The sequence below is a fragment of the Coregonus clupeaformis genome, chromosome 23 (assembly GCF_020615455.1).
Source record: "Coregonus clupeaformis isolate EN_2021a chromosome 23, ASM2061545v1, whole genome shotgun sequence".
NCBI lineage: Eukaryota > Metazoa > Chordata > Actinopteri > Salmoniformes > Salmonidae > Coregonus > Coregonus clupeaformis.
In genome coordinates, this window is record NC_059214.1 from 12,729,623 (window position 1) to 12,742,566 (window position 12,944).

The 12,944-nt window shown below is 41.9% G+C and overlaps 1 protein-coding gene across 4 annotated transcripts in view; it reads left to right on the plus strand.

Moving 5' to 3' along the window:
- Positions 1-11,245, plus strand: part of LOC121536085 (collagen alpha-1(XVIII) chain) — a 178,093-nt gene extending 166,848 nt beyond the window's left edge. For all 4 annotated transcript variants that reach the window (XM_045206536.1, XM_045206533.1, XM_045206534.1 and 1 more), the window contains 11 exons: positions 29-82; positions 203-237; positions 2,563-2,694; positions 2,990-3,149; positions 3,976-4,040; positions 4,351-4,479; positions 4,634-4,666; positions 5,096-5,485; positions 5,619-5,816; positions 6,911-7,026; positions 9,711-11,245. In XM_045206536.1, the coding sequence (XP_045062471.1) occupies positions 29-82; positions 203-237; positions 2,563-2,694; positions 2,990-3,149; positions 3,976-4,040; positions 4,351-4,479; positions 4,634-4,666; positions 5,096-5,485; positions 5,619-5,816; positions 6,911-7,026; positions 9,711-9,924 (1,526 nt within the window). In that variant the 3' untranslated portion in view covers positions 9,925-11,245. The remainder of the gene's footprint in view (positions 1-28; positions 83-202; positions 238-2,562; positions 2,695-2,989; positions 3,150-3,975; positions 4,041-4,350; positions 4,480-4,633; positions 4,667-5,095; positions 5,486-5,618; positions 5,817-6,910; positions 7,027-9,710) is intronic.
- The last annotated feature ends 1,699 nt before the right edge of the window (positions 11,246-12,944 follow it).

The window sequence follows — 12,944 nt, forward strand, 5'->3', positions numbered from 1 at the left end:
TTTTTTACATGTTCTCTGGTTTTTGTAGCGACAAAGGGGGAGAAAGGTGATTCCGGAGCTCCAGGTCTCACAGGACCGCCAGGTAAGACGTATGTCTCAATATAGCACAGTTAGTACAGGGATAATAACAACTACTTTGTTTTGTCTTTAGGCTACAATTCAACCTGTATGCTTATCGTGATATTTTGTCATTTTGTTACAGGTGTGGCCTCTAACTTCGACATTTTTACATTCAAGGTATGAAAGTATTGCAATTAATAGGACTACTGTTAGGATGGAAGATGTATAAAGAATAAGTTATTTGTGTCTCAATATACAGATTCTCTGTTCCTTTTTGAACATTCTGTACTTTTCCACTGTCTATTCTGTACTTTTCCACAGTCTAGTTTAGGGCTGGCCAATATGGCCAAAATATAATATCACGGTATTTAAAACAAATTGGACGCTATGGCGATATTTGACTATATGTTTGTATGATATTTGACTATATGTTTTTATGATATTTGACTATATGTTTTTATGTTTTTGAATAATACAAGTTCAAAATTTGCTTTATGAGTAGCTCGCAGTGTTTCCTCTGGAAAAATGTGTAGCAGTGGGGGGAAAAGGTCGCAGAGAGGGGGGGGGGTCCCACTCCTATAATTTTTATGTAGAAAGACAGAAGCTCAGTTCTGGTGACTTTTTAAAAGGACATTCTACTCCAAAATTAATTAAAATAAGTATGCTGACACCATCTAAAATAGAATTTCCACCTCTCATCACCCCAAGAACACCATCCCCACAGTGAAGCATGGTGGTGTGTCACGATCGTCTTGAAGCGAAGTAGACCAATGCACAGCGTGTTGAGCGAACATCATACTTTATTATATTAAAGCACAAAAACCAAAACAATAAACGACTCGTGAAGTCCACGGTGACAACGACCGACAAGGAACAAAAACCCACAAACACAAAGTGAAACACAGACAGTTAAATATGGCTCCCAATCAGAGACAACCAGCCGACAGCTGACACTCGTTGCCTCTGATTGGGAGTCACACAGGCAAACATAGAAACAGACAACCTAGAACCCCCAACATAGACATATAACACATAGAATAAACACATCCTGGCTCAACAAATAGAGTCCCAGAGCCAGGGTGTGACATGGTGGCAGCATCATGCTGTGGGGATGTTTTTCATCGGCAGGGACTTAGAAACTGGTCAGAATTGAAGGAATGAAGGATGGTGCTAAATACAGGGAAATTCTTGAGGGAAACCTGTTTCAGTCTTCCAGAGATTTGAGACTGGGACGGAGGTTCACCTTCCAGCAGGACAATGACCCTAAGCATACTGCTAAAGTAACGCTTGAGTGGTTTAAGGGGAAACATTTAAATGTCTTGGAATGGCCTAGTCAAAGCCCAGACCTCAATCCAATTGAGAATCTGTGGTATGACTTAAAGATTGCTGTACTCCAGTGGAACCCATCCAACTTGGAGCAGTTTTGCCTTGAAGAATGCATATGTATTGTTTTATACTGTTCAATTCAAGCTAAAACTAAAATTATTGTCAGCATTTCATCCATTTCTGCATTTCCTGCACTCATTTGAGATCATTTCCACATTGCCGCGTAGGGCTGCACAATATGGCAAACAATCTAGGCCTTATTTTTAACCAAATGTTGCAGTTGCGATTTAGATCAAAACACTTGGGTAACTGTTGGAATCATGGAAATAGAATGTTTATTCTAATTCTATAGTTAGAATATAATAGTGTGCACTTTGAATACAGTGTTGTTTGACATGACAATTAATGAAAATGCCAGGAAGGAGTTATTGTGACAGGGTAGGATCCAAAGTGTTGAAAAGTGTTTCCTAGGGGTCCCTATAATATACATTCAATGTTTTCTCTTAGCTACTTCATGTAGCCAACATATGATTGCTTCGCTTAATTCCTCAATGATTTAGAAGATACTGTTGCACAAACAACATTCTGATTTAGGTCTACACCATCACTGGTATTATCAGGCTGTATAGCTAATTACGTTTGCTCTGACTCAATACATGTATTAGCTAGCTAGCGATTAGCATTAGCGGCTAACAATTAGCGGCTAACAAGATTTAGGCCTAACTTGCTAAGAAAAGACAAACTAGCTGTTTGCAGATGTAAGAAACACAAATGAATAGTGTAATTATAGAACGCTAGTGGATTTTAGTGCAACGTGAAAACAGCATTGTTGTCATTAACATTGTTGCATGTGTTGCGTTGACCATGCAGACTGAACGTCTCGTGGTCGAGGAACAACAAATGCACTCCTTGAATGAGAGGGGGCGGGGCTAGGTCTTTGTGGAAAGCAACATGGAGAGAGAGAGCGGAGAGAGACTCAAGTAGCGAAGTAAACTATAAAAATGGAAGTTATACACGGCGTAACACATTTAACAAACCATTTTGACTTTTTATTTCTCTCACCACTTTGATTTGGTGTAAAGAGACCTTTATTGCCAGTCCAGATTCTCAATGCTATTATTCTACATAATGCTATAAAGCCAGGACAGAGCATTTATAGCTGTTTTTTCTTTGCAGAATGACCTGAAAGGAGAGCGCGGAGATACAGGTGTGAAGGGGGAGAAGGGAGAGCCAAGTGGTGGCTATTTTGACCCCCGTTTCGGAGGACAACAAGGTCCACCAGGACCCCCTGGAAACCCAGGACTTAGAGTAAGAACTTGAGAGGACATTACATCATATATGAATTTGTTAGGAAAATACTAGTCAACACACATCTCCTGGCATATGTGTTTGTCAAATGATAAAACATTAACTGTACGATTCAACAATCGATATGTATAGATACATATCATGCCTGTTTAAAGGAACTTGTCACAGCCTGAAATCAGTCATTAAGACTCCTTACGATATCTCTCATATCTTCCTAACAACAATAGAAAGAGAGCCTTATAATAAATTGGGCACAAGTAAAGTTAAAGGTTATTTTCTCAATTTTTCATCACAGGGTCCAAAGGGAGATTCCATCACGGGCCCTCCTGGTCCCCAGGGCCCACCAGGCTCCCCAGGGATTGGCTACGACGGTCGTCCAGGAAACCCAGGCCCACCAGGTCCTCCCGGGCCCCCAGGGTCCAACTCACTACCAGGGGCCTACAGACCTACCCACCGTGAGTTTCCTAGCCAGTGACAAACACAATGTCAAAATACATTATTCAATAGGGTATACACCCAAGGTTCATTTTACGTTGGTGGTAGAATGGAGTGAGGTACACCACTAGCCCATTCATAGATGGTAATGTTAAACATATGTCTATTCACGATCATGTCTGCCGGCCGTGGGCAATGCACCGACGCTACAACGGTGCCCCAAAGCTCTGTCTAAACGTCAATACGTCTCTCTTGCGGTACGGTTTTGGAAACATTTGGAACTTAACTTTCATATCAGTGAGAAATAATAAATAATAAAAAAATTGTTAAATTACTACACACCTTTATAGGGTTCCCACATGGACATATTGTATTTCCATGTTACAGCACTTGTTTAAGGGAGACAGAGGCAACCACCTGTGCTAATCAGCTATCTAGCGGGCTCCGAACACCTGTGTATAACGGAAGAAGGACACCAGAAAAGTGTTACTGAAAAATACTGTTAGCAGCAACTGTGTTAAAACAGTGTACATACAGAAAGTGTATATTTTGCATTTGTGAAATGATTTAGATGTGATATGAAAGGGCTTTATGTTTCTAGAACCGTATAGCAATTGAGAATCCATTCACGTTTTGATGGAGTATTTGGCTGTTTTGGCTGCCAGAGCCAGTCTACCTCTGAACATAACATATGGTCCTTGGACTTTGGACATTAAGGAGTAACGGTAGGCTTGCATACACTCCTTAACCTAATCTTGGGATAGTATACAACGTGCTTGACACTCTAAGAAGCAGCGATATTTTATTGTGATCATCCTCATCATTATATTTCCTTCTTCATCACAGCTATTAGTATTCCTGGTCCCCCCGGACCTGCTGGACCACCTGGAACTCCTGGTCACACCTCAGGGGTAAGTGGTCATCTCACGGTTCGACATAGGTTTAACCATTCTGTTAGATGGCTACCATGCCCAAAGGTGGTAATGTTCCATAAACCAGAGATTGCTGTTTTCAGTTATGTGGATTCAGTGGAGTGATTGCAAAGGACCTCAGAAAAAAAGCAGATGCAAAGATTGTAAAGGTGTATTTTACATGATGTTGGGTTTTTTTTTATGGTTGAAAGTGAATGTATTCATCATAACTACTAAGATTCACTGGTTGTTTTTCTGATTGATGCCTGCAGTCTTGTATATGTACTATAATATGTACTGGTCTCCCCAGGTGACAGTTTTGAGGTCCTACGACACCATGATTGCTACTGCAAGGCGGCAGTCGGAGGGCACACTCATCTACATTGTCGATAAAACCGATCTCTACATCCGAGTCCGCGATGGATTCAGACAAATCATGGTAAAGTCATTCATTTTTCTTTCATGTGAGACGTGTTAGTAAGGTAGGAGATGGAGATGTAGTGCGGACTAAAAGTGTACTCTGCACAAAGGATTATGCACTTTTTTCATGCACTTTTTTCATGCACTTTTTTCATATTCTTATTATATTCCAGCTCAGTGACTACAGTCCCTTCTACAGAGATCTGGTAAGTTGTATGCAAATGCAAAAACTATGTATCAACTTATTTAATAAATAGCTAATGATAATAATGAATTAACAAAGTCAGTCATAAAATCAAGGATGACTTGTCATCTCAAATTACTTGTGGTTAGAGTGTCCGCCCTGAGATTGGAAGGATGGCGGTTTGATCTCCAGTCGAGTCATACCAAAGACTCTAAAAATGGTACCCGATGCTTCTATGCTTGGCACTCAGCATTAAGGAGATGGATTGGGGGTAAGGCCCTGCGATAGACTAGTGTCCTGTTCAGGGGGTGTACTTGTACATCAAGCTGCCTCACGCTACAGAATCAGGAGAAAGGCTCCTGCCCTATGGGCCATTCTGGCTCAGACAAGGCTTACTTGTCCAAGGCTTGCTTACTTCACTTACTTAATCACTGTTGCTCTTAATCTCCAGGACAACGAAGTAGCGGCAGTCCAGCCTCCCCCTGTCGTCAATTACCCCCAATCCCAGGACCACTCGGCCAACAATGGAGCTGAACAATTCTCCCAAGGCGGTGCTGCCACCCACCCCATCGTGCGTCCTCCTCGCCAGCCCATTGAGATCCCCAGGCCCGCTCAACCCAACAATCACGACCCCAGATACCCCCCTCAGTATGATCCCAGATACCCCTCTCAGACTAACCCTAGGTACCCCCCTCAGACAGATGGCCGCTATAGCCCCGTGCAGCCTGAGAACAGGTATCCCACCCAGCCCGAAAGCCGATATCCCATCACACCCCAGAGACAACCTGTTCCCCCTCCTGTTCCCCAGCCTGCCGGTCACGTGCACACATCAGGGCCAGGAGTGAGTACCTTTATCATCATTTAATGTGCCTTCAGAGAAAGCATGTATCTATCAAATGGTCTCATCTAAATAGTGTGTGTAGAAATAAGCCAGGCTGTTTTTATAACTCAAATCTGGGGGGTTTTCTGCTCAGCTCCACCTGATCGCCCTGAACACGCCCCAAATGGGCAACATGCGGGGCATTCGAGGGGCAGACTTCCTGTGTTTCCAGCAGGCTCGTGCTGTGGGCCTGAAGGGCACCTTCAGGGCTTTCTTGTCCTCCAAGCTCCAGGACCTCTACAGCATCGTTCGCAAGTCCGACAGAGACAGCCTCCCCATCGTAAACCTCAAGGTGTGTAAACATATACTAAAGAAAGTATGAGTCTAGACTTTGGGATCCCACTTCTGACACCGAATTGACATTGAGTTTATTGAAGTAACCTCTTCATTACCATTTCAGGAAATTCTAGAGATTGTTTCAATGCAACACTGTTCAGCATCAAATAAGTAAAGCAATGCTACCATGGGTTTTCATTTTATCCTTGTTTCTCTGACAAACAAAATTAGGTACACCACCCCGTTCACGGAAATGGTTTGCTCCTACAGACAGAGTCACATGGCCGTGGCTTGCTATGTAAAGCAGGCGGACAGGCATCGAGGCATTCGGTTACTGTTCGATTGGACGTTAGAATGGGCAAAACGAGTGACCTAAGCGACTTTGAGCGTGGTATGATCATCAGTGCCAGGCGTGCCGGTTCCAGTATCTAAAACAGCCGGCCTCCTGGGATTTTAACGCACGACAGGGTTTACCGAGAATGGTGCGACAAACAAAAAAACATCCAGTCAGTGGCAGTCCTGTTGCAAAAAACAGCTTGTTGATGAGAGAGGTCGAAGAATGGCAAGAATTGTGCAAGCTAACAGGCAGGCCACAAACAGGCAAATAACGGCGCAATACAACAGTGGTGTGCAGAACGGCATCTTGGAACGCACAACTCATCTGTCATGGATGGGCTATTGCAACAGACTACCACACCGGGTTCCACTCCTATCAGCTAAAAACAAGAAGTGGCTCCAATGGGCACGCGATCACCAACACTGGGAAATTGAGGAGTGGAAATACATTCCCTGGTCCGACGAATCCCAGTTCCTATTGCTTCATGCTGATGGCAGAGTCAGGATTTGGCGTAAGCAGCATGAGTCCATGGCCCCATCCTGCCAGGTGTCAATGGTACAGGCTGGTGGTGGTGGTGTAATGGTGTGGGGAATGTTTTCCTGGCACAAGTTAGGTCCCTTGATACCAATTGAGCAACATTTGAAGGACACACCTTATAGAATCCATGCCCCAAAGAATTCAGGCTGTTCTGGAGGCAAAGAGGGGGCCGACCTGGTACTAGATGGGTGTACCTAATAAACTCGCCACTGAGTGTATATTTTCTCTCCCTCTAGGACCATGTGCTGTTTAATAGCTGGGAGTCTATGTTCAGCAAGACTGAGGGGAGGATGGAGGAAAATGCACCAATCTACTCCTTTGACGGTAGAGATATCCTCAGGGACAGTGCATGGTGAGTGTTGGTTTCTCAGACACGGAACAACAAAATAACAAGTGTGTTTACAAAGTGCATCTAATGCATCAAAATCCTAGTTGCTGGCTAGCTAGCTAGGGGGAGGTGTTCAACTTAATTACGTAATTTTTCAAACTATTCTCAGTGAGTTAGTAAATTGCAAATGGGACAAGCTAAGAGTTTGCCAATGTTATAGTTTAAAGAGGTAAGGTGGCTACTTAGATAAATAATAATAATATAATATGCCATTTAGCAGACGCTTTTATCCAAAGCGACTTACAGTCATGCGTGCATACATTTTTTGTGTATGGGTGGTCCCGGGGATCGAACCCACGCCGTGCTCTACCAGCTGAGCTACAGAGGACCACAATACAGATACTGTAGCTAGCTATGCACGTTTTTTACTTACGTCTTTGCTAAGCAAACATTGACAGCTCTGTGTATGCAAGCTAAAACACAAATAGCTAACTAGCTACTTAGCTAACAACATCCTTTTAGATGATACCAACTTTTAGCAGCTAGATTGCAATAGCCACAACTTGCAGCTCAATAAGCTAGTCAGAGCAAAGCTTGCTAGCAAGCCAAGCTACAGCCATAGAAGTTCAGTCAGAGAAGCAGTCCCATGTAGCATTCTTCCAATTTGAGTGATATCTTGTCATCAAACAGTATCTTTAGCCTACAAGAGCTTGAATACTGGTCCATATCCCCCCCAGCCTCGGCCTGAAATGTAACAAAAAGTGTATACAGTGGGGAGAACAAGTATTTGATACACTGCCGATTTTGCAGGTTTTCCTACTTACAAAGCATGTAGAGGTCTGTAATTTTTTATCATAGGTACACTTCAACTGTGAGAGAAGGAATCCAGAAAATCACATTGTATGATTTTTAAGTAATTAATTTGCATTTTATTGCATGACATAAGTATTTGATACATCAGAAAAGCATAACTTAATATTTGGTACAGAAACCTTTGTTTGCAATTACAGAGATCATACGTTTCCTGTAGGTCTTGACCAGGTTTGCACACACTGCAGCAGGGATTTTGGCCCACTCCTCAATACAGACCTTCTCAAGATCCTTCAGGTTTCGGGGCTGTCGCTGGGCAATACGGACTTTCAGCTCCCTCCAAAGATTTTCTATTGGGTTCAGGTCTGGAGACTGGCTAGGCCACTCCAGGACCTTGAGATGCTTCTTACGGAGCCACTCCTTAGTTGCCATGGCTGTGTGTTTCGGGTCGTTGTCATGCTAGAAGACCCAGCCACGACCCATCTTCAATGCTCTTACTGAGGGAAGGAGATTGTTGGCCAAGATCTCGCGATACATGGCCCCATCCATCCTCCCCTCAATATGGTGCAGTCGTCCTGTCCCCTTTGCAGAAAAGCATCCCCAAAGAATGATGTTTCCATCTCCATGCTTCACAGTTGGGATAGTGTTCTTGGGGTTGTACTCATCCTTCTTCTTCCTCCAAACACGGCGAGTGGAGTTTAGACCAAAAAGCTATATTTTTGTCTCATCAGACCACATTACCTTCTCCCATTCCTCCTCTGGATCATCCAGATGGTCATTGGCAAACTTCAGACGGGCCTGGACATGCGCTGGCTTGAGCAGGGGGACCTTGCGTGCGCTGCAGGATTTTAATCCATGACGCCGTAGTGTGTTACTAATGGTTTTCTTTGAGACTGTGGTCCCAGCTCTCTTCATGTCATTGACCAGGTCCTGCCATGTAGTTCTGGGCTGATCCCTCACCTTCCTCATAATCATTGATGCCCCACGAGGTGAGATCTTGCATGGAGCCCCAGACCGAGGGTGATTGACCGTCATCTTGAACTTCTTCCATTTTCTAATAATTGCGCCAGCAGTTGTTGCCTTCTCACCAAGCTGCTTGCCTATTGTCCTGTAGACCATCCCAGCCTTGTGCAGGTCTACAATTTTATCCCTGATGTCCTTACACAGCTCTCTGGTCTTGGCCATTGTGGAGAGGTTGGAGTCTGTTTGATTGAGTGTGTGGACAGGTGTCTTTTATACAGGTCACGAGTTCAAACAGGTGCAGTTAATACAGGTAATGAGTGGAGAACAGGAGGGCTTCTTAAAGAAAAACTAACAGGTCTGTGAGAGCCGGAATTCTTACTGGTTGGTAGGTGATCAAATACTTATGTAATGTAATAAAATGCAAATTAATTACTTAAAAATCATACAATGTGATTTTCTGGATTTTTGTTTTAGATTCAGTCTCTCACAGTTGAAGTGTACCTATGATAAAAATTACAGACCTCTACATGCTTTGTAAGTAGGAAAACCTGCAAAATCGGCAGTGTATCAAATACTTGTTCTCCCCACTGTATATTATCACACACTACACAGAGGAAATATTACACTTTCTAAAGTGTTTTAAAATCGGCAGTCTATTTGTGCAGTATCTTTCTTTTTATGGCAAATAGTTACTTTCTTATTAGTTATAATGAGTGTTGTAATAAACAAAATTCCTTTGTTATGAAGTGTGGTAGGCTAAGTGGTAGTCTTTGTATGTATGATATGCCAGGGTTTAAGCCATCATGCAGTGTCCAACAGTGAAGGCACTGTATTACAATTTTACTGCTAACTGGAAAAGATTTCTTAAAATGTATCTAAAAAGGGGATGTACCTAAGGTGATTAACATACTTTATTCCAATTTGTTTCCCTTCAGGCCAGAGAAAATGGTCTGGCACGGCTCTAGCAGCGAGGGTCACCGCCAGACAGACAACTACTGCGAGACATGGAGGGCAGGAGACCGCGCAGTGACAGGCCTAGCATCCTCACTGCAGTCCGGCCAGCTCCTACAACAGTCGCCCAGCAGCTGCTCTAGCTCCTACATAGTGCTGTGTATCGAGAACAGCTATCTCTCTCACTCCAAAAAATAAGGAAAAAAAACGTCCCTGTTACTTTGGTCCTAGTAAACGCAATGCAATTGTCCAAATAGGCTCATTCCTCCCTCCCACGCCTCCAAAACATGACGTCCTACGAACTGGGTCTGCAGCTCCTTGCCTGGCAGAGAAGCTTGCCATTGTCTAATTCATCCCTTCCGTAATGCCAAAGAGACGGGTCGAACATAGAGGTGTTTGCCGTTTTCTTAGGGCATTGGCACATATTTTCCAAGGGGTTGAACAAGAGAAGAGAAGCTAACTGCGGCAGCATTTTTAATTGTATCCATTCAAAAATATATATTGTATATGATATGTCTGTTTTTATTTTTATTTCTGGTTTTATCAATGTTACTTTTTAAGCTGTCTTCAAATTTGGTATATTCAATTAGCTATACAATTTTTATGTACCGTTTTCCACATTTTTGTTTTATTTTCATTTCATTTAAGGCTTGTGCTTTACTAAGGGGGAAACCTCTTAAATAATATTTTACAATTAAAGAAGAGAATAGTTATTTATTTTGAAATGAAGTTATATGAGAACATACAATTTGATTTGGAAAGGTAACAACAAATGTCAAATGCCCTAACCCATATTGTAGTCAGCAGTCACAGAATATTTCATACATTTACACAGGCAAGGGTGAGTTTCCTAACCTAATATGGAAAACTGTAAGTTGCAAGCATGTGTGGTTTTAGAAATGCATGTCAAAAGAGATTCTGATAAGAAATTGTGAATTGATATCTGCTCCCAAGATAATTGTTTTTGTAAAAATAATATTGCAATAATGTTATGTACCAGGTCACAAATATGTGCAATGTGAATATAAATATGATTTATTTAAATTCCATATAGAACTTTACTGTTTACTTGACATTTTATATTTGGTGAAGATAACTTTTATATGTCCTCATTGGACATAGCCTACACACAATTTGCCATGTTTATATCCAAGACACAAGTTATAAGGTCTTTCTTAACATTAAAGCAGAGGCTGAGACAAATTTGATGGAAAGTGTTAATCAAAAAAGAAAATCCAGTTCATAATAACCTACCATTCGGATATGAAAATGTTTCAATTTTGTGCTAATCCCTATTGAAGTGACTGCTGACTGTGATGGTTGAGGAAACTCGGATGTATTTTATTAAGACACTTTGTATTAGCCTCCTGTTGTTGAATTTCTGGGGCTATCTTGGCTACTGTTGTGTCTTGACTGAACAAGTATGAACCTGTGGATATTCATTATTTTTGTAACAAGTATGTGCTGTATCATTTCTCAGAGGCACTGAATAAATGGGGGTTTTCCACCGACACTTTTACATGAAATACAGTACATGCTGCTTCCATCATGTGGATAGAAATACATCAGTTTCTTTTCTTATCCAATTCCGTTATCATAATTTCTCTGCTAACAAGCCAGATTAATAATGTTTGGTCAACCAGGCAAACTGTTAAAGGTCAACAAGGAATACAACTAATGATCCCTAACATGAATTGAGATTGAGATGGATTTATTCAATCTAATGGATGGAAGATTCCTCTGCTAATTCCCCCTATAAAGGGATATATCAGACAAGTTTTTCAAAAGTCATGTTAGTTCATTTACAGCGAATATCAGTGGTTTGTAATTGTTCGGTGTTTTTATTTGATATGAACTACAGTTCCTTCAGAAAGTATTCACATCCCTTGACTTTTTAAAAATATTTTTTGTCATTGGCCTACACACAATACCCCATAATGTCAAAGTGGAATTTGGTTTTTTGAAATTTTTACAAACTAATAAAAAATAAAAAGCTGAAATGTCTTGAGTCAATAAGTATTCAACCCCTTTGTTATGGCAACCCCAAATAAGTTCAGGAGTAAAAATGTTCTTAACAAGTCACTTAATAAGTTGAATGGACTCACTCTGATTTTTTTTGACTACCTAATCTCTGTGCCCCACACATGCAATTATCTGTAAGGTCCCTCAGTCGAGCAGTGAATTTAAAAACACAGATTCAACCACAGGGTGTTCCAATGCCTCGCAAGGAAGGGCAGCGATTTGAAGAGCAGACATTGAATATCCCTTTGAGCATGGTGAAGTTATTTCACTGAACAAAAATATAAACGCAACATGCAACAATTTCAAAGATTTTACTGAGTTACAGTTCATATAAGGAAATCAGTCAATAGAAACAAATTCATTAGGCCCTAATCTATGGATTTCACATGACTGGGCAGGGGCGCAGCCATGAGTGGGCCTGGGAGGGCGTAGGCCTGCCCACTTGGGAGCCAGGCCCAGCCAATCAGAATGAGTTTTTCTCCACTAAAGAGCTGTATTACAGACAGAAATACTCCTCAGATTCATCAGCTGTCTGGGTGGCTGGTCTCAGACGATCCCGCAGGTGAAGAAGCCTGATGTGTGGAGGTCCTGGGGTGGCGTGGTTACACGTGGTCTGCGGTTATGAGACCGGTTGGACGTACTGCCAAATTCTCTACAATGACGTTGGAGACGACTTATGGTAGAGAAATGAACATTAAATTCTCTGGCAACAGCTCTGGTGGACATTTCTGCAGTCAGCATGCCAATTGCATGCTCCCTCAAAACTTGAGACATCTGTGGCATTGTGTTGTGTGACAAAACTGAATGTTTCTTGTTATTTTCTTGTCCCCAGCACAAGGTGCACCTGTGTAATGATCATGCTGTTTAATTAGCTTATTGATATGCCACACCTGTCAGGTGCATGGATTATCTTGGCAAAGGAGAAATGCTTACTAACAGGGATGTAAACAAATTTGTGCACAACATTTGAGAGAAATAAGCTTTTTGTGCGGATGGAACATTTGGGATCGTTTATTTCAGCTCATGAAACATGGGACCAACACTTTACATGTTGCGTTTCTATTTTTGTTCAGTATAATTACACTTTGGATGGTGTATCAATACACCCTGTCACTAGAAAGATACAGGCATCCTTCCTAACTCAGTTGCTGGAGAGGAAGGAAACTGCTTAGGGATTTCAATCTGAGGCAAATGGT